Source organism: Osmerus eperlanus, chromosome 3 (assembly GCF_963692335.1).
Source record: "Osmerus eperlanus chromosome 3, fOsmEpe2.1, whole genome shotgun sequence".
NCBI classification, from domain to species: Eukaryota; Metazoa; Chordata; class Actinopteri; order Osmeriformes; family Osmeridae; genus Osmerus; species Osmerus eperlanus.
Window position 1 is genome coordinate 5,295,789 of NC_085020.1, and position 19,624 is coordinate 5,315,412.

A 19,624-nucleotide genomic window follows, 5' to 3' on the forward strand; every position below is an offset into this window, starting at 1 on the left:
AATTTAACTCCATAGATACCCATTACATAGGCTACCATGACCACTGTTTGCTATGTATTGTGCTATGGAGTTAAGCGTGTGTTAATAATACACGTATCTGAATAGTTATTAATTTAGTACATGTGTATTGTGTACATTTATCAGCGACTTCATACTATGTTAATATCATGAATAAATTCCATTTATGTGCTTTACATTTCCACACTACCATTCTATATGAGATTATATGAAATAGATTGTGATAGATTGTTAACCCTACCAAACCCCGTTAATTAATATCAGTTTTCATTTAATTGTATGCATGAGTTGTAGGCTTAAATATTAGCTGGAGGTAAATAAAAAGGCAAAGTTTTGTTGTGCTGAAATCATGCTTTATTAAATCAGTAATGCATAAAACTCAAGGAGGATGAATACACTGGTAATTCTACATAATAGATCAATTAAATCAAAGTGCAGGGTATAACATTAATGCATTTGCTTCTTTTTCACAGGAGATGGAGTCACTGTGGTACATTCACTTGATGGTTACCCTGACTATTGACAAGGTGAAATTCTAAAACTAAAACACACTCAAACACACAAAATATTACCTAGCAATCCTCCAAGAGATGGCACTGCTTCTGCAAAGAAGAACTTGAATTGACTTTTATTTTAATGGCCAGGAGATGTTAAATTTGAAAAAAACAATTCAACTATCCGTTGCCAGAAACAGTGCACATAAAATTATATAGAGCTCAAAGTGCAGGCCGCTCGCACATTGAGCATGTCATTAAAATGGTGGTATGACATAGTCAGTCAGAACACAAGACCAGTTTATGCTGCTTCCATGAGGGTAATATGCAAACAGCACTCAGGGTCTTATGGTCATGTTACAATTCATAGGAGTATTGTAATATTGCACGCACAGATGTACGGTGCATAATAACATTGTCTCTCTGATTTTGTGAACTTCAACAGGGAGCCTCTCTACCTGTTGAGGCAATCTTAAGACTTCAACTTATTGTTGAGGCACAGAGTTTAGTTTCAGGTTTTTCAGGGTATTCGTTTCATGTGAATCTTTCTCCTGTTAAACATTTAGTTCCATTTGTTTCAGTTAATATTGTCATAAATAACAATTCATACATTTTCCATAACCGTTAAATTCGGCTATATACATTATGTACATGTCACAGAAAAGTGGTTCAAAAATCCTAAGTCATAATTATCCAATATGGCACATTTTATAACAACTTTAGACTTTAGTCTAGTTTGGCATAAATTAATGTCAAGTTTGGTATAAAAATAGTTGATATTTACAAGAACAGAAATCCAAGTCTTTATCAAGTAAAGATGATTTTTTGCTAATTCAATAAATAAAAATGTACTGGATGAGGGAAATAGGGATATAAATTTATATTAGTTGTTGCTTTTTTCTTTTTTACATGGATCGAATGTGAACATTAACAGTTGCAGTGTCAGATCCAAGCTCATTGGACAGTTTGAGGGTGTACGCCCCAGCATCATCCTCTTTCACGCCAGTGATCATGAGTGTGGTGAGGTCCCCAGTAGTCTCGATGAGGAACCTATTGCTCTCCTCCTCACAGGGAAGGGTCTTGCCAGAATGAAGCCACTCAATGGCCGTTGGGTCGCCAGAGAAGGCACAGGCCACAGTCAGGAACTTGCCTGTTTCAACACTGATATCCTCTGGAAGGGCCTCGATCTTTGGTGGTGCACCTGTTAGGAAACCAAAGAATATAATGTACTTTCAAAGACACACCAAAAAACATTTAGTTGAACAATAAGGATAATACACTTTGTATATCTAGTCAGACTTGTAGCAGAGGTAGCAGTAGAATCTCACCTTTAAACCCCTGGGAGATGGCTCTCACTGAGGAGGCCTCTATATTTGAGTGACTGGACATTTCCATTACACTGCTGGAGCTCATTTTTACGATTGACTCAGCTGCCATGGTGGACATGCTAGCAATGGACATGCTCTCAAGTGTAACCTCAGCAGAACTGGAGCTGCTGGAGAAGGCAGTCTGCATGGATGCCATGTGAACTGAAGAGGCTGAGAAAGCAGTATGCAAGCTGGTAGCAGCAGCACTTTGTTCCATAACAAGCATTTGTGCTGGTTCTTCTACAAGAGCTGTGAGAATATCAAATAAAAGTCACATGACGAACTTAGGACAAAATTCTGTGTATGCTTTTATACATACACACATATTAGTTTAAACATATGTTCAAAGCAGTTATTAGTAACAACACATAATTTACATTGAGACAAACTCCAGAAAGCTTTGCAAGCCTGTTGTGTATAAGATGGATAAATCAACTAAAACTTACCGATGATGTTTAAAGATGCTGTTGCAGAACATTGTCCATATTGATTCTTGGCTTTTATTGTGTATTTGCCACTGTCTGCAACTGTGGTCTCAGATATCTCCAGTACATACACATTTTTAGAGCGGCTTATTTGCATGTTTGATGCCATAGATATCTGTAAAGAGAGTGAAGACTTCTCTTAGTTACTCTTGTTATATTTCAACAATGGGTACAGATTTTTTTTACATAAATGTTTGTGTGCTTACTATGATGTTGTCCTTAAGCCACTCCACTTCAGGGGCAGGCTCTCCGGCAATCTCACATGTGAATTTTACACTTTGCCCCTCATTGATGTTCTGGGATCTGGGTTGCACCAGGAATGAGGGGGCATCTGAGATGTTGGCACTAATGGTGGTGTCAAACTGGCATTTGACCAGGCCGTGCTCTGTCTTAGCCTCACATGTAATAACCCCTTCTTCCTGTTGACTGACCTCCTTGATAGCCAAAGTGTGGTCATTTCCAGACACACCATACCTGTACTGGTCTGAGTTGGCCAGTTCAACTCCATTCAGGATCCATCTGATGTCTGATGCTGCAGGGATATTAGCTCTTAGTGTGAGAGATTGGCCCGCTGTCATTGACATCTGGGTGTGGGAAGCCTTTACTTCGGTGTAAGACTGGATTTCCTCATAAACCATTTCCTTTTCCATTATTTCCTCACAGATTTCTGTTTTTGCGTGATAGGTAGAGCTGGATATTTCTTGAGATTTCTCTGCAAGTGCTGTGGTTTTAGCAGAGGCTAAAATAAAAACAAATGCATGGTTAAGATATAATGTCCTGTGTACAGTGTTAGAGTAAATTATTATATGATACATTTATAATTGAAGGATAAAGTAATTTTATATCAGTAGATAATACATTATTATACATAAATGAAAAACATTTGAACAAATGATTTATAGTAAATAATTTTACCTTGAACAGTGACGGTGCAGGATGTGGATACAGATCCAGCACTGTTGGTGACCGTGCAATTATAAACACCACTGTCAGAGACCTCAGATTCATATATCTCAAGATATGCTGAGCCTTGCTCCTCAAAGATTTCATATTTCCCACCCTCTGAGAGAGTCTACAAATAAGGAAAGAACAAAGGACATTTAGTTAGATAATTTGTTATCAGCACATATGCTGGCCATGCAATTATACTATTGTACAGTGAATTTAAATGTGGACTAAAAGCTACCTTTCCATCCTTCATCCAAGAAAATGCTGGTTTTGGATGTCCTGCTACTTTCACTGTCAGCTTGATGATAGAGTCAGAAGCTGCTGTGATGTCATGCAGGTCCACTGAAATGGAAGGCTTGGCTTTCTGCACCTCCATCTTGGTGGGTGACTTCACTGTGGGTGGCGACTTGACTCTTGGGGGCGAACTGATTGGAGACTTGATTCTTTTGGGGGACTTGACCCCTGGAGGAGATTTAACTCGGGGTTCTGGTGAGGTCACTCTGGGAGGAGAGGCCACCACCTTCTCTTTAGACTCTCTGCGACGAATGGTGAGGGTGAAGTGGGCCACCTCTCTGCCGTCTGAGTTCTCAAACACTACCAAGTAGTTGCCTTCATCTGAAAGCTCCACTGAACTGATCTCGAAAGTAGACTCAAGATTAACATTTTGTGCTGAGGTTACATGGTGGCGCTGTGTGGAGGTAACAACCTGTCCTTCATGCAGCCAGGTAACGCTGGGCATTGGTTCTCCATTAGCCTCAGCCACGAATCTAGCAATCTCACCTTCAGACACAGTCAGGGACTGGGGTCTCAAAATGATTGTAGGTGAAAATTTCTTAATTTCAATTTTCTTCTCCACAGTTACTTTCTTCTCCTCGGTTACTTTCTTCTCCTTAGTTACTTTCTTCTCCTCAGTTTTCATTTGTAAAGCTTCCACTTTCTCATGTTTCTCAGTGGAGGAAGTTGTTTTGGAGGACACGTGGTAGACTTCTGTCTTGGTCATCTCCGGGACATATGCGGATGGGGGCTCCTCATCTTGTCGACGTGAGGCATAGGTAGAGAACCCTCCTCCAGCCACATCCAGAGTTGCATAGTCAGACGCTTCGCCCTTTGCGTTGGTGCACACAACACGGTAAGTACCACTATCCTCTGTCTGGCAGTCCATTATCTGAAGAGACAGGACTCCGCTCAAATTAGAAATTTGGTACTTCTTGCTCTCGTGGATCTGTATTCCATTATGGTACCACTTGATATCAGCCACAGGCTTTGATTGGACATTTAGAGTGAATTTGGTGCTCTGGCCAAATGGCACACGGTGAGAACGCATTCTGACGGTTACACGTGGCACGTGATCAAGGCTGAAAGGCTGCTGAGTGACAACCTCAAATGTACTCTCTGTTGACTTTCTCTCGGATCTCAGAACTGCCTTTCTCGCCTCATATCTGGACATGAAATCAATTTTAGATAAGGTGACATCATGTGAGGCAGTGGAACTTGGGGATTTATGACGGGGCTTTTCAGGGGTTGGGGATCTCTTTCTCTCAGGTTTAGCCTCTGCAGATGCTGTCTTTTTGACTGCAGGGCGTGCCATGGGAACATATGAAGGAGTAAATGAGGCAGGAAGATGCTCAGATGTCTCCATTAAAGAACCTTCAGTCACACTTGACACGTGAACAGTTGTTTTCTCTTTTCTTGTAACTCTTGTTTTTTCCTCAAACTCCATCTGTTTCAACTGACTTTTATAAGAGGTGATTCTCTGTGTTGTTTTGACAGGTCTCAGCATCTCTTCGTCTTCTCTCTCTTCATACACTTTTTGCTTCTGTCTTGGAGGTCTGTGTGTGGCCTTGTCATGGCGCTGGCGAAGGTTGAGGAAACTTGGCCCTGCCTCATACTTGGATGGAATACGATAGGAGTCGTACCTCTGAACCTCTTCACCTTCCTCTTCTTCAGTGTATGTCGCGCGCCTTGGAGATGTATGGCGAAGTGAAGACAGCTCAAAGCGCACAGGGCTAAGGCTGGGTGGGGAGGCAGAGAAGCCAAGCTCCAGTTCTTCCTCCAGACGGAGTCTCTGCTCCTCTGTTTGCTTCATGGAGAGATACTCATCAACAGGCAGGAGGAGCTCCTCATCTGAGAGATCCCCAAGAGACCTCCTCCTTATTCTTTGGTAGGCCTCCAGGTCAGGGGAAGGAGTGCGGTGCCTTGCAGGCCTCACTGTCTCCAGGTCATCCTGTGTCACTGCTGGAAGGCGCCATTTATGTTTGTACTGGGTTTTAATCCTTGGCAGAGGCACCTCATAGAACTGTTCCCACCTTGACAGACGGATACGTTTCATCCTCTTCTGTTTGATCTTGTCCATAGGCTCAGGGAACTCATACTGGTCCCGGAGCTTCTTGTACCATTTCATATCAGAGAAGGGAACAAAGTGTTTGATTTCCATATCCTCCTCGAGCGCTGTGGGCCCCACAACACGAGGCGGGGGAACGTCGTACGGCATGCGCAGCCTCTTCTCATCCGCCCTCTTCTTCCTTTCCTCTTTTTCTTTTTGTACTTCAGCCTCCGTCTTCTCACCCTTCTTTGTTGTCACAGCAGGTTTAAACATTGTGGATGCCTCTCTTATAGCTTGCTGTGCCAGTGGGGGAAGAGCCATGACCTCGGTACCAGAAAGGATCTGTGATATCCTTACTTTTTTGTCCATTTGTTCTTTTTCAGCTTGTTTCTTTTTGTCCCTTTCACTCACATACTCTTTCTTAACATGGGTGGACCGCTCTACCTTTAGGGTGGCTTGGCAACTGGCAGATCCAGCAGAGTTGGTTGCTGTAACTCTATATACGCCTGAATCTTCAAGTAGAGTGTCTTTCACATGAAGGACAAAGTAGTCCAGGCCTTCATGAACAATTTCAATTGATGGACCAAATGCCAATGGCATGCCATCCTTCTCCCACTTCAGTGTTGGGAGTCCTGACACTCTGATCTCAAATCGCGCATTCTGGCCTTCTCTGCACTCGACATTAGCAAGCAGGCGTTTGAACATGGGCCTCAAGGTGTTGTCTGCTGGTGCAGGACGGGGAGTCAAAGTGAGACGAGCCTTACAGCTGTCATCGCCATACCTGTTACGAGCCACGACGCTGTACTCTGCCTCGTCATCAGACTCCAGGTTGTGAATCACTAACTGATAAAGACCCTTGTCGGTGAGGAAAGTGTACTTTTTGTCATCATCACCAGGAATGAGCTTCTGGCCAGATTTCAGCCACATTACACGTGGCTCAGGGTGCACAGTGATGGTGACACCGAAGCGGATATCTTCTCCAATGTAAGCTGTGCGGTTAAACAGAGGCAGGGTGAACTCAGGTGGTTTCTGGAGCAGTCTAGCTGTGTCCACTCTGCGTTTCACCTTCTTCACCACACGCGTTGTGAAGTGGTCACGATATGACCTAACTCCATTGACAAAGAGTTCAGCGTAGCCACTGTCCTCACCATACTCATTGACAATCTTGCATCTGTAGGTGCCATCATCAGCTCTGGTGACCCCATTTATAGTTATAGTTGCCAGCCCATCTTCATATTCAATTTCATACTTGGTACCTGCCTCCAGCTGTCTAACACCACAGTACCATGTGACCTCTGTGGTGCTGTCATAGTTCTCAATGTTGCAAATAAACTTGATATTTTCTTTCTCATCCACGACAACATGACCAATCTGCCCAGCCACTGGGCCATGTTCAAATGGTGCGATCTTCACTTTGGCAACAGAGACACCTCTCTGGGGTCTGATAGCTCCACCGCCGGCAATGCGAGCACCTGAGACAACAGTGCTCCATTCTTTCTTTACCAAGGCCTGGTAATATCTCTTGTGCCTAGTGGTCGGAATGATTCTTCCGCTGAGTTGTTCCGGCTGCATTGTCAGCCAAGGATGGCCTAAAGCTTCAGCAGCTGTCATACGATGTTTACGTTCCTTTGTGAGAAGGCGGTCTGTGAAATCTAATGATTCAACACTGACCTGTTTAAAGGCTTCATCTTCGTAATTGTACTCGGCATTTGAAATGCTGTCAATCATTTGCTGGTTAGTTTCAGCAGTGAAGGGGTTGAGTCCACTAAGAAGGATGTATGCAAGGACACCAACTGACCACATGTCAGTGACGGTGCTGACCATATCGGTCTGGTGGATTTCAGGAGCTGCATACTCGGCCGTTGTGTACTGCACCTTGATCTGTTCTCCTGGTGTCAAGTGTCTGGCCTGTCCCAATTCAATGATCTTAATGTTAGTGCTTTTCCTTGTAGTGTACACTATGTTCTCAGGTTTGATGTCAAAGTGACCATAACTTGCACTGTGCAAGAACTCGAGAGCTTCACATATTTGTCTGATGTAGTTGACAATTTCACGCTCTGTAAGCTCAAAGTCGGCGGTTCCAAGGCGTTCGAATATGTCAACACCTGAGATGAAGTCATAGATCATGACTAATTCTTCAGGGCTATCAAATGATTCATGGAGGCACAGGAAACTATTGTGCTTTGCCACATTCAGTGTAGCAATTTCTTTTTTGATAATTGCTTGATCTGCTCCCTTCACCTTAACATATTTGGCCATGTATGTCTTCTGAGAGCTGGTCTCAACACAGCGGTGAACAATACCAAACTGTCCTCTTCCCAGCTCCTCAGCAATCATGTATTTTTCATGCACATCCTTAGCATTGGAATGAGGAGCTTTGCCTCTTGAAACATATCCTGAATCATCAACCTCCTTGTCATAGCTGAGGACTCTTGATTTGTCTTCCTTTGTCATAACCGGACAGCTTGGCTCTGATGGGGAACTCTGGCCAAACTTATTCTCGGCAATGACTCTGAACTGATAACTAGTTCCTCCAAACAGGTTGACAACAGTGTAGTGAGTATCGCGGGCCTGGGCAACACGTTCCCATCTGTCAGCTGTTGTAGGGCACTTCTCTATGATGTAGCTAGTTACTCTACTGCCACCATCACTTGCTGGGTCAACCCAACTCAGAGACACTGAGTCTCTTGAGACATCACTGGCTTTGAGACCACGTGGTGGATCTGGAACATCTGCAACATCCAGTTCAACTGTCTGTTGGTCAATGCCAAATCTGTTCTTGGCACAAACAATGTAGAACCCAGCATCCTTCCTATCCACACCGTTAGGGAACACCAGTGATGTGAATGATCTAGTGACAATAACTTGATAGTATCCATTGTTGTCAATGAGGTCTTGTCCCTTCTGCCATGTGATGACAGGGTCTGGTTTGCCACTGAAAGGAATCTTGATGTTTACCAACTCTCCACGCAGGGCAGGGATGGCCTCCTTATCCTTAAGGTTTTTGGGCAGGTTAATCTTGGCAGGAACTAGAAAAAAATGTTTCATTTATTTAGTGTCAAGAGAAAGTAGTATTATGACCAAATAGAAATGCAACTTACAAGATTAGTGTCCTGTATTATTGTAAGCCTAAATATGTAAAGTGTCAAAGATGTTTTAATGCCACAGTAAATTGTTTGCTCACCTTCAACATCAAGAGAGACAGTGGATGAGATAGATCCTCCCTGGTTTGTTGCTCTGATCTGGTATACAGTGGAGTCATCCTCTTCAGCATCAGCAATCACCAGCTGGTGATAGCCTCCCTTGAATTCTTGTACTTTGAGTTTCTTTCCATCAGACTGGATCTCCTTACCACGTTTGAACCATTTGATCACAGGCTTAGGTTGTCCTATAATCTTACAAACAAAGGTAGCATTGCTCTTATATTTGACACTCATGCTTCTCAGCTCTTCTTTGAAGGCGGGAGCACGGACGTCAACAGCTGTCTTTGGAATGATGGGTGCAGACTCTTCACTCCAGTCACTCTCACCGCCGAGATTCTCACACTTAATGCGGAAGATGTACTCTGAGCCCTCCACAAGGCGTTTGACGGAGAAGACGGTTTGGTGGATTTCATCAGTGGTAACAGGTGTCCATTCACCCTTCTTCTCCTTTTTCTCAATGCAGTAACTCTTGATTTTAGAGCCACCATCAGAGAGAGGAGGTTTCCAAGCGACAACACATGAGACTTTGGTCACTCCGGAGACAACCGGCAGGAGTGGTGGACTAGGTTTAGCTGTGGAGAAGAGGAATTCAGTTAGAAATCACAATCCTTTTCTTTTAGTTGTGCTTCTAAATGTTATTTGGAATGTTACGGTCAACATACCCAGCTGGCTCTTGATGAGGATAGGAGCAGATAGTTCTAATGGCTCACTATTTCCATAACGATTCTGAGCATAGACGCGGAAGAAGTAGCCAGCGCTATCAACCAGGTTGGGTACACGGCAGTTGGTGGCAGTGATAGATGATGACACCAGTTCCCACTGTGCCTCTTCCTTGTCCTCACGCTTCTCAACAAGGTAGTTGGTGATCATTGATCCACCGTCATCCTTTGGTGGCTTCCAGCTGATGATTACTGAGTTCTTCAGCAGAGCATCAAGCACAATAGGACCTTCAGGCATTGACGGTTTATCTGAAATGTGCAGAAGAATAAGGCTGGTTTATACACTGGATTGGACCAAGATATTTTCTTATACGTATTGCACAAACATCGCCTATGAATGTTTGTTGAAGTGTTTTTTAAATCCGCAAATAAACATACCTTGGATTTCAACATTGATTGCAGTGTCAGTTCTGCCAAAGTGGTTGTGCAGTCTGACTCTGTATTTTCCTCCATGTACCCTGCGTTCAACATTCTTGATCACCAGGTGAGTGTAGTGCTCTGTGTTCTCAATGCTTATGTTCTCAGATGGCTCTACAGTAGAAGCTCCATGGAGCCACATGATCTTTGGCTCAGGGCGTCCGATGTAGACAACATGCAGGCGCAAAGTAGTGCCACAACCTGCATGGTATGTGTTCTTCAATGGGAAGTCAGGGTGGAACTGAGGAGCGGCCTCCAGCACCAGAGTACCAGTGGTCTCTGCCTCACCTGCATCATTGAAAGCCTTGCATGTGTATTCACCCTCATCCTCTTGCTGGTCTGTCATTATACTCAGGGAGTGGTTGCGACCATCAGAGCTCATCTCATATTTACGAGACTCTATGATCTCCTTACCGGCCTTGTACCATTTGATCTCAGGAACGGGCCTACCAATAATCTGGCATTTCATAACTGCTGGTTGTCCAAGTTTTGTTGTTACTTCATCCATTTCTTTCCTAAGGCTTGGTTGAGTTCCAACTGTTGACAGAGAGTGGTGTATAAGTGTTAGTGGAATTCAATATAATGCAAATGATGCATTCATTCAATATAATTAATATTCAGCAATACATTAACAGTTACACAAATTGCTGTGCATATTATCATGTGTTACGTACCACTGAGTTTAGTTTTGATGCATGTAGCTGTTCTGCGTGGTCGGCTGATTCCGGTTTCATTTTCAGCAAACACTCTGAACTCATACTCAGTGGCCTCGGCAAGACCAACCATTGTGAACTCTTTCTCCTTCAGACGCTGTTTGTTGCACTTCTTCCATGTGCTCTCTGTAGACTTCCTGTACTCCACCCAGTAACCCAGGATCTCTTTTCCACCATTACATTCTGGCACCTTCCAGCGGATGGCAATGTTGTTGTTTGCAACACTGACTGTGTCGATCTCACCGGGTTGACTTGGTTTGTCTAGAAAAATACACAGAGGAAAGTGTAAAGGCACTGTAGCGCAATGTCTATTTAAACACAAAAATGATCACACTTAAAGTTTGTACGCGGTAACTCACCAAATGGATCTTTGCATGTGACTGGATCAGATGCAGGTCCGGCTTCACTCTGTCCAATGACATTGACAGCAATGACGCGGAACTGGTACTCAGCGTCAGGAGTAAGACGAGGCACAGTGAACATGGTCGAGACAACTTTGGTCTCGTGACGAACCCAGGTCTCAGAGGACACTTCTTTGTATTCAACAATGTACCCAGTGATGCCAGAACCACCATCATCCTTTGGCCTGGACCAGGAGAGAGCAACTGAGTTCTTTGTGACATCCATGATCTCTGGTGGAGTGCTTGAGGATTCAGGAGGACCTGTTTATAGTAGAAAATAGCACCGTTAGCATAAAGGTAGCCTTTATTCCTTCCTACATATTCTTACTCCCCATTGTTTAGAAGGTGGGCTATACATTTGACAGTGTGTATTGCCAATACTGAATAAAGAACTGATAAATGCTGTGAAAGAAATACTCACACAATGGAGTCTTTGGTATGATAGGTTCGTCTGACTTCAAAGATTCACTGATACCATACTGGTTCTCTGCTGTCACCTTGAAGTGATACTTAACACCTTCCTGCAGTCCCTTGACCAACAGCTGTGTGTCGACCACCCTGGTATCCACGGTGTACCATGCCACTCTGGAAGACTCACGTCTCTCAACAATGTATCCTAAGATATCTGTTCCACCGTTGTCTTTGGGGGTTGTCCAGCTAACTCTGACAGAGTTGGCTTGAATGTCATCAAATTTGAGCGGGCCTTCAGGAGCGCTAGGGCGGCCGATGACGTTCACCTTGATGTGAGCAACCTTCTTCCCAACCCTGTTCTCCAACTTAAGCTCATAGACACCTGAGTCGCTCCTCTCTGCATCCTTGATCACAAGCTCAGTGACGTCTTCAGAAGAAACAAGCATGGCCTTCTCAGCAACATCCGAGCCATCCTTGGTCCACTTGCATGTAGGGACTGGTTTACCCTTGACAGGCACAGAGAGTCTGACAACTCCTCCATGTCTGACCACATATACAGCCTTGTATTTAAGCTCCAGGTCATAATCAGGAGATTCTGCAACAACAAAAAAAATGGTTAGAAGAGCAACTTTCCCAAATAACATGAAGAAAATAGATGTCTAAAGCCATGCTGTATTTTCTGCATATGTTCTCACCAAGCATCTCTGTGATTTTGATGGTTCCTGGTACTTCAGCGGGCTCTCCAGATCCGCCGGCATTGCAGGCCAATACACGGAACTTGAATTCTTCTCCTTGGGGCATTTTTGTCAGTGTATATTCACAGATCAGAGAAGGAGTTGTATTGCATTTAATCCAGCTCATCTGGCCGACCTTCTGCATCTCAATCAGGTAGCCTGAAACCTTGGCATCTCCCTCATCATCAGGTGGACTCCAGGCCAGAGACACAGAGGACTTTGTGGTATCTGTGATTCTGGGGTTCTGGGGTGAGCCAGGTGGATCTGTGATAGTAAAAAATTATGAATTTATTTGATTATATAATTAGTAGCTTAGTTAATTGTTTGTTTTAGAAGCTGTACAATTGTTCATTAATTGTATCTTCTTACCAATGGGGTCAGTTGCCACTGCTGGTTTTGAGACAAGGCTGGGTTTGCCAACTCCTCTGGCATTTATGGCTGTGACTCTGTGTTCATACTCCAGGCCTTCGATCAGATCTGTAGATCTGTATCGGGTCATTGTTACTGGGTTCTTGTTGGCACGCACCCATCTGTCAGACCTGACCTCCTTGCGTTCAATGATATATCCGGACACTTCTGATCCACCATCTTCCTCTGGTTGGAGCCATGCTACGGTCATGCCATCACGAGACACATCAAACACTGTTGGCCTGCCAGGAGGTCCAGGAATGTCTGTAGACAAGAAAGTAAACATTTTTGTCACTCTCCAGTTTGAATAACAACCAAATGTATAAATAAAATGAGGTAATATCACGGTTCTTACTCGTTGCACTCTTGCATACAGCAATCTCGGATTGAAAGAATGATCCAGTGCCAAAGCGATTGATCGCGGCTGCACGGAACACATATTCATCGCCCTCTGTGAGTTTTTCGAACTTATACTGGGGCCTGCTAACAGAATCACAGACTGGAACCCATCCAGGACGATGAGCATCACGTTGCTCAACAGCGTAGCCACTGATTGGAGCGCCTCCATCCCTCTCCGGAGGATCCCAACTGCATGTCACTGAGGTTGCATCAATCTCATCAAACCTGATTGGTCCCTTAGGTTCATCAGGTTTGTCTAGAAAATAGAAGCACAATGAAGAACATTGCAGCATTACGTTATAGTATTATGAAGTTATTCTGTAATGCTCCTCCCCTCTCCAACTGCTATGCAAATGTATTTCATTATTGCTATCTTGTAAAGGTACTTACCAAGAATAATGACTTTGATAGTTTCTGTGATGACTCCAGTGATGTTCTTTATTTCCAGATTATATTCGCCAGTGTCATCAATGGTTGTATTAAGCACAGTCAACTTAGAGAACTTTCCGGTGCTTTGAATCTTAACACGGTCAGTGACTTTCATCTTGTTGTCTGCAAAGTACCATGAGCAAACGGGTGGGGGTCTTCCAATGATTGGCAAGTCCAGCTCAAGTGGTTTTCCAGCCCGAACATTGACAACCTTCTGAGGAATGCTCGAGAAATCAACCTTGGGTAGAACTGTGAAAGAGAAAACATGTTATGTAGACACGTGGCTTTAAAATGCATTAATATTCTTTATTAGGATTCATTTGTATTCATTTATATGCATATGTTTGTATTGAAAACTATACCCCGTTGTTCTTGGACTGTAACAGCTGTTACAATCTCCTTCGGCTCACTAGGTCCCCTGCTGTTAACAGCTCTGATTCTGAACAGGTACTGTTCATTCTCATTCAGAGAGGTAATAGTGTACTCAAATTCAGTTGTCTTCAGGGTTGCCACCTTCATCCATTTGTCAGTGCCAAATTTGCAGGCTTCAATGACATAGGCTGTGAGTCTGCTGCCACCATCATGCTCTGGTTTCTCCCATCCAAGTGTTACTGAGGACTTGGTGACATCCACCATCTCTAATTTGCTTGGAGGCAGGGGTACTTCACATGCTAACACAACGTCAGGGGTTTCACATGGCTCTCCCACTCCATACAGATTCTCTGGTAAGACTCTGAAGTAATACATCAGTCCCTCCATGAGTCCAGTGATCTTATAGGATGTCTTGCTGCACTTGGATGTCACTGTTTTGTAGGCTCTCATTGATGCTTCACGCCTCTCAATGATGTAGTTGTTCACTGGAGCCCCACCATCCACAGTTGGGGGATCCCATGCAATGAGGGCAGACTCATTTGTGAGCTCCTTGATCTTAATTGGTCCTGTTGGACCGGGAGTATCTGAATAGGAGAGCAGATTTACAGTTAATAATCTGTCCACTACTGATCCATATATACTAAAATATCAATATTCACAGAATATATAGAGCATGACAAGTCTCACCATAGATTTTGACAACAATAGTAGCAGACGTCTTGCCAGACTGATTCTCTGCATCAATGGTGTATTTGCCTGCATCATAGCGATGCACTTTGTCAATAATGAGAGTTGTAGAGGAATTTGTGACTTCAATGAAACCACGGTTATGGAGGTCAACATCTGGCTTGCTCCAGGTGATGGAAGGAATGGGTCTTCCAGTTACATTAACACATAATTTGAGGATGCCTCCTGCTCTCAGGCAGATGGTCTTTTTGAGATCATCATGCATCTCCAGGTCAGGTGTTTCTATAAGACAAAACATACAGTTAACCATCCCACATCCACACTGTTTGATTTTTTAAATTTACATGAATTTTAATTTTAACAATTAAACTCACCAATTCTCTCAGTTGCCTCTGTCTCTGCACAGGGTTCACTGAAGTCTCCAGTTCCATTGACATTGACTCCAGCAACTCTGAAACAGTATTTCTTTCCAGTTGTGAGACTGGTAGCAACATGTTCTGTGCCTCGCAGAGTCTTCTCATGGACCTTGGTCCATTCCTCAGCTCCCTCTTCCTGCTTCTCCAGAAGATAGCCTAGGACATCGGCGCCTCCGTCCTCAACTGGTCGGGACCAGGCTAAGCTGATGCTGTCCTTGGTGGTGTCTGTGATGCGGGGGATTGATGGAGGAGCAGGGGTACCTGATGGATGCAAGCACAAAGTAAATACTTTGCACAAAGTCAATACTCATTCTTCTCAAGGGAACAAGGACTACAGTTAGGACTCATATTCCAGCAACAATTCTTTGTACATTAGTAATGGAAACTTACATGTGGGCACCCTGCAGACAACATAGAGAGACAACTCGCTAGGTTCACTCTCGCCAGCCTTGTTTATGGCTGTCACGCGGAACTGGTAGGTGTTTCCCTCTACGAGGCCTGAGACCTTCAGGCATGTGTCCAGAAACGCTGAATCTCTGTTCACCTTGATCCACCTAGCACTCTTTTTCTCATGCTTCTCGACGAGGTAATGGGTGATCTCACTACCACCATCGCTCTCTGATTTCAGCCACTCAATGGTAGCAAAGTCCTTCCCAACAGCTAGAATCTCGGGTACTCCCGGTGGAGATGGCACAGCTACAATATGACAGAATACGTTTTAGTCAACTATTTTAGCAGCAATAAACAAAAATTAGGTGGCTCTTGATGCCTCAAATTTTCAAGTAGATAGACAATTAGACTTACTGAATGTGTTTCTGGCAATGACAAGCTCAGACTGGAGAAGAACACCACTGCCATACTTGTTGACTCCTCTCACACGGAAGAGGTACTCTGTGTTCTTAAACAGTCTGGTGATGTCACAGGTCAATGCCTTGCACTCAGCATCCATAACCACCCAATTGAGCCTGTTGGTGTCGCGTCTCTCAACAATGTAGTGGGACACGTCATCTCCACCATCCTCAAGAGGCGGCTTCCAGGACAGCGTACATGACTCTTGTGTAATTTTGCTGAAGGTAATCGCACCCTCGCAAACTCCAGGTGTATCTAGAAGCAGGACGGACCAGGTTAATCATGTTCATTCAAGTTGTATGTCGTATCTTTTTATGCTAACTCTTTATGTCTTTTGTCTGCTTTTTTCAACTCCATTTTAATACTTACCAAGTACTTTCACATTAACCTCTGCTGTCTTGACCCCACTGGCATTCTTGACAGTGAGAATGTACTTTCCAGTGTCATCTCTATCACAGAACTTGATGATGGCCATTGCTCTGGTACTTGTGTACTGCAGACAGTACTTCTCGCACAGCTCCAGATCCTTATCTCCCTTGGCCCATGAGGCTTTGGGATTAGGTCTGCCACCAACAGCAGCATCCAAAACTAGGTCTGAGCCAGCTCTAACAGTAACAGTGTCTGCCAGAAGCTTGCTGTCCAAGTCTGCCTTAGGTGGAGCTGTGAGTGAAAAAGAAAGGCATTTAGGGAAATTATTACTGACTTCATTTGGCATTTATCCCCCCCCCCCCCCCCCCCCCCAAAGGTTTGGGATCACAAATTGAGTTGTATCTAACCATATTCAGATTTGCATGTCACAGGGCCGGTGGACGCAGACGGAATGCTGAAAACTTGACCAGCATTCTTAGCGATGACACGGAATTCATAGACCTCTCCCTCTCCCAGGGCTGTGATGGTGAAGTTATTATCTGTCACGTTGGTGTAGTTACACTTCAGCCAGCGGCCTTCTCCAGTGATGGAGTACGGCTTACGCTCAACAATGTAACCGACAATAGGACAACCACCATCATTCAGAGGGGTAGACCATTTGATGGACACTGTAGATCCTGACACATTTGTAACTTCTGGTTTACCAGGAGGGTCTGGGGACAATAGAAATATTATTTAGAAATAGAATAGACTGTCTTTCAGACACATTTATTTTCTGCACTGTTTGCACTTGGGTGTTCAAATGACTTTTGAGCTATAATAATAATAACTGAATACTTTATTTGAGACAATAATGACATACTCCTAAATGTAAGTGCAATTTATATATATCTGAATGGACTCACCAACTGGGTTCTGAGCCACTGTTCTCTTCGATGCCTCACTGGCTTTGCTCAGGCCAGCACTATTCATTGCATAGATTCTGAACTGGTACTCCAAGCCCTCTACCAGCCCCTCTACTTTGTAGTAGCACTCGAAGCATGGGATCTTGTTCTCCCTCACCCACAGGATAATGTTTCTCTCCTTCTTCTCTATCCAGTAGCCTGTGACTTTGCTGCCACCATCTTGGAAGGGCTCCTCCCATTTGATGCTCATGCTGTTAGATGTCACACCAAACACCTCAGGTCTTGTTGGTGGACCAGGAGGCACTGTAAAGAAAATCAATAGCTTGTTTTAGGTCAAACTTTTTTTAATCATAACTATTTATACAGTATAGAAGAGAATAAAGTTACACTCACCAAATGGATGCTCAGCAACAATCGTCTCAGACTCGGTAGACTTGCTTACACCAAATCTGTTCTCAGCGCAGACACGGAAAGTGTACTGCATGTATTTGGTCAAGTGTGAGACATGCAGCGATGTGCGTTTCACACTGGAATTGATCAGCTGCCAGGCAGTGGAGCCAGATTCACGCTTTTCAACAATGTAGTTTGTGATATCGGTTCCACCGTCATCCTCTGGTTCTTCCCAGTTCAGCACACAGGACTCAGAAGTGATGTTTGTGATCTCAATGGGCCCGGTGGGAGGACTAGGTCTTCCAATGACATTAACATTCACAGTGAAAGTCTTTGTACCTGCTACATTCTCTAGGGTGAGGAAGTATTTACCACCATCACCCCTCATGGCCTCTTTGACTGATATTGTTGTCCTTTCCTTTGTTGTCGTGATGGATACCCTGTCTGAATTCTTCAGCCTCATCTCCTCAAGTTTCCAGATGACTTTAGGAGCTGGTCTGCCACTGATGGGAACATCAATGGTGAAGGTGCCACTGTTCTTACACGTGATCAGTTGGTTAGTGATTTCACTGAGATCTGCGGTAGGCTCAATTCGTGGCTCTTTGATAAGAACAGGAGCCATGGCTTCTTTTGGCTCACTAAATCCTGCTTCATTCTTTGCTTTGACACGGAATTCATATTCTGCACCCATACCTAAATTCTCAATCACCATGCTCAGACTCTTGGTTTTGTTACAAACCATCCAGTTATCTGTGCCCTTAGCTTTGGCCTCAACAACAAAGCACTGGATACGACTACCACCATCATGCTCAGGCTTCAACCAAGCCAGGGTTGCAGAAGTATCAGTGGTGTCCAGAATGTCCAGTCTCTTCGGTGATGCAGGTTCTGCAGTGGCAACAATTGGATCTGGCTTTTCATAAGCCTCACCAATACCATTCTGGTTTTCTGCCGAGACTCTGAAAAAGTATGGGACGCCCTCTAGCAGATCACTTATTCTGAGTATCAACTGAGTGCACTTGCCTCCAGACTGTTGCCAGGTACGGCGGCTAGCCTCACGCCTCTCCACAATGTAATGATGAATGCGGGCTCCGCCATCGTTAGTGGGAGGTTCCCAGACCAGTGTGAGAGATCCTCTGGAGACTTCCTTGAAGATCAGAGATACTGGAGGTCCAGGGGTGTCCATCACCTTCACAGTGAATGTAATATCCTTAGTGCCGCCACTGTTTTCAAGGGTAATGGTGTATTTACCAGAGTCATATCTAGTGCAGTTCTCAATCGTCAAAGTACTGGTGTTCTCTGTTGTAATGATTTCAGTCATGACTCCCAGCTCTCCATCCTCCTTAACCCATTGTGCTGTGGGAGTTGGTTTACCCCTGAAGGCTACTTGGAGACAGACAGTATCTCCATTCTTCACAATGTGTGTCTGTTTGAAGCTGGCATCAATATCAACAATAGGTGCTGTTTGTCTGTCCACTGCCTGTGCTGGTTCAGGGATTTCTTGTTCCTCTCCTCTACCAATATGGTTGACAGCAGCAACACGGAACTTGTATTCTGCGCCAGTCTCCAAACCACTTGTGACATACATAGTTTCAACGCAGAGCTCTTCATTTACTCTGTGCCATTCCTCCTCGACTCCTTTGCACATTTCAATAATGTAACCCAGAATTTCCATGCCACCGTCATCCGCAGGCTTGGTCCATTCCAGACTGATGGATGTATTTGTAGAATCGCTTACATTTACTATAGATGGAGCGCATGGAATATCCCTGGGCTCACTGGCTTTAATGGCCATGGATATGTTGCTAGGAGCTCCAATTCCAGCGTCGTTCACTGCCATCACTCGGAACTCGTACTCCATATCTTCAGTCAAATTGACTACTTTGTGACCAGTCTCCACAATAGGCTTTTTGGTCTTGACCTTTGACCAGCGAACTGTCTTCTTCTCACGTTTCTCCACAATATAGCTTTGGATTGGATTTCCTCCATCTGAGGTGGGTGTTGTCCATGCCAGTGTGATACTTTCACCTGTGACTTCAGTTGAGTCAGGAGTGCCAGGGGCATCTGGAACAGCTATAGGTAACACAATTACAACATTGTCAGCCAACACTATGAGGTACAAAATAACTTGAATATTGTTGCTTTAAAGTCAAAATAATATTTTCATTCA

At 44.1% G+C, this 19,624-nt stretch overlaps 1 protein-coding gene across 1 annotated transcript in view; it reads right to left on the minus strand.

The window, feature by feature from the left end:
* Nucleotides 1-349: 349 nt before the first annotated feature.
* Nucleotides 350-19,624, minus strand: part of LOC134016979 (titin-like) — a 137,283-nt gene continuing 118,008 nt past the window's right edge. Inside the window, exons 197-221 of the mRNA XM_062456225.1 lie at nucleotides 17,461-19,527; nucleotides 17,068-17,370; nucleotides 16,570-16,875; nucleotides 16,163-16,453; nucleotides 15,749-16,048; nucleotides 15,335-15,640; nucleotides 14,903-15,205; nucleotides 14,529-14,810; nucleotides 13,832-14,425; nucleotides 13,431-13,718; nucleotides 12,997-13,296; nucleotides 12,603-12,905; nucleotides 12,195-12,497; nucleotides 11,510-12,094; nucleotides 11,047-11,349; nucleotides 10,649-10,948; nucleotides 9,936-10,511; nucleotides 9,501-9,806; nucleotides 8,820-9,410; nucleotides 3,551-8,664; nucleotides 3,280-3,436; nucleotides 2,571-3,103; nucleotides 2,326-2,479; nucleotides 1,841-2,128; nucleotides 350-1,713 (exon numbers count right to left, since the gene is read on the minus strand). Of these exons, the coding sequence (XP_062312209.1) occupies nucleotides 1,418-1,713; nucleotides 1,841-2,128; nucleotides 2,326-2,479; nucleotides 2,571-3,103; nucleotides 3,280-3,436; nucleotides 3,551-8,664; nucleotides 8,820-9,410; nucleotides 9,501-9,806; nucleotides 9,936-10,511; nucleotides 10,649-10,948; nucleotides 11,047-11,349; nucleotides 11,510-12,094; nucleotides 12,195-12,497; nucleotides 12,603-12,905; nucleotides 12,997-13,296; nucleotides 13,431-13,718; nucleotides 13,832-14,425; nucleotides 14,529-14,810; nucleotides 14,903-15,205; nucleotides 15,335-15,640; nucleotides 15,749-16,048; nucleotides 16,163-16,453; nucleotides 16,570-16,875; nucleotides 17,068-17,370; nucleotides 17,461-19,527 (15,149 nt within the window). The 3' untranslated portion in view covers nucleotides 350-1,417. The remainder of the gene's footprint in view (nucleotides 1,714-1,840; nucleotides 2,129-2,325; nucleotides 2,480-2,570; nucleotides 3,104-3,279; nucleotides 3,437-3,550; nucleotides 8,665-8,819; nucleotides 9,411-9,500; nucleotides 9,807-9,935; nucleotides 10,512-10,648; nucleotides 10,949-11,046; nucleotides 11,350-11,509; nucleotides 12,095-12,194; nucleotides 12,498-12,602; nucleotides 12,906-12,996; nucleotides 13,297-13,430; nucleotides 13,719-13,831; nucleotides 14,426-14,528; nucleotides 14,811-14,902; nucleotides 15,206-15,334; nucleotides 15,641-15,748; nucleotides 16,049-16,162; nucleotides 16,454-16,569; nucleotides 16,876-17,067; nucleotides 17,371-17,460; nucleotides 19,528-19,624) is intronic.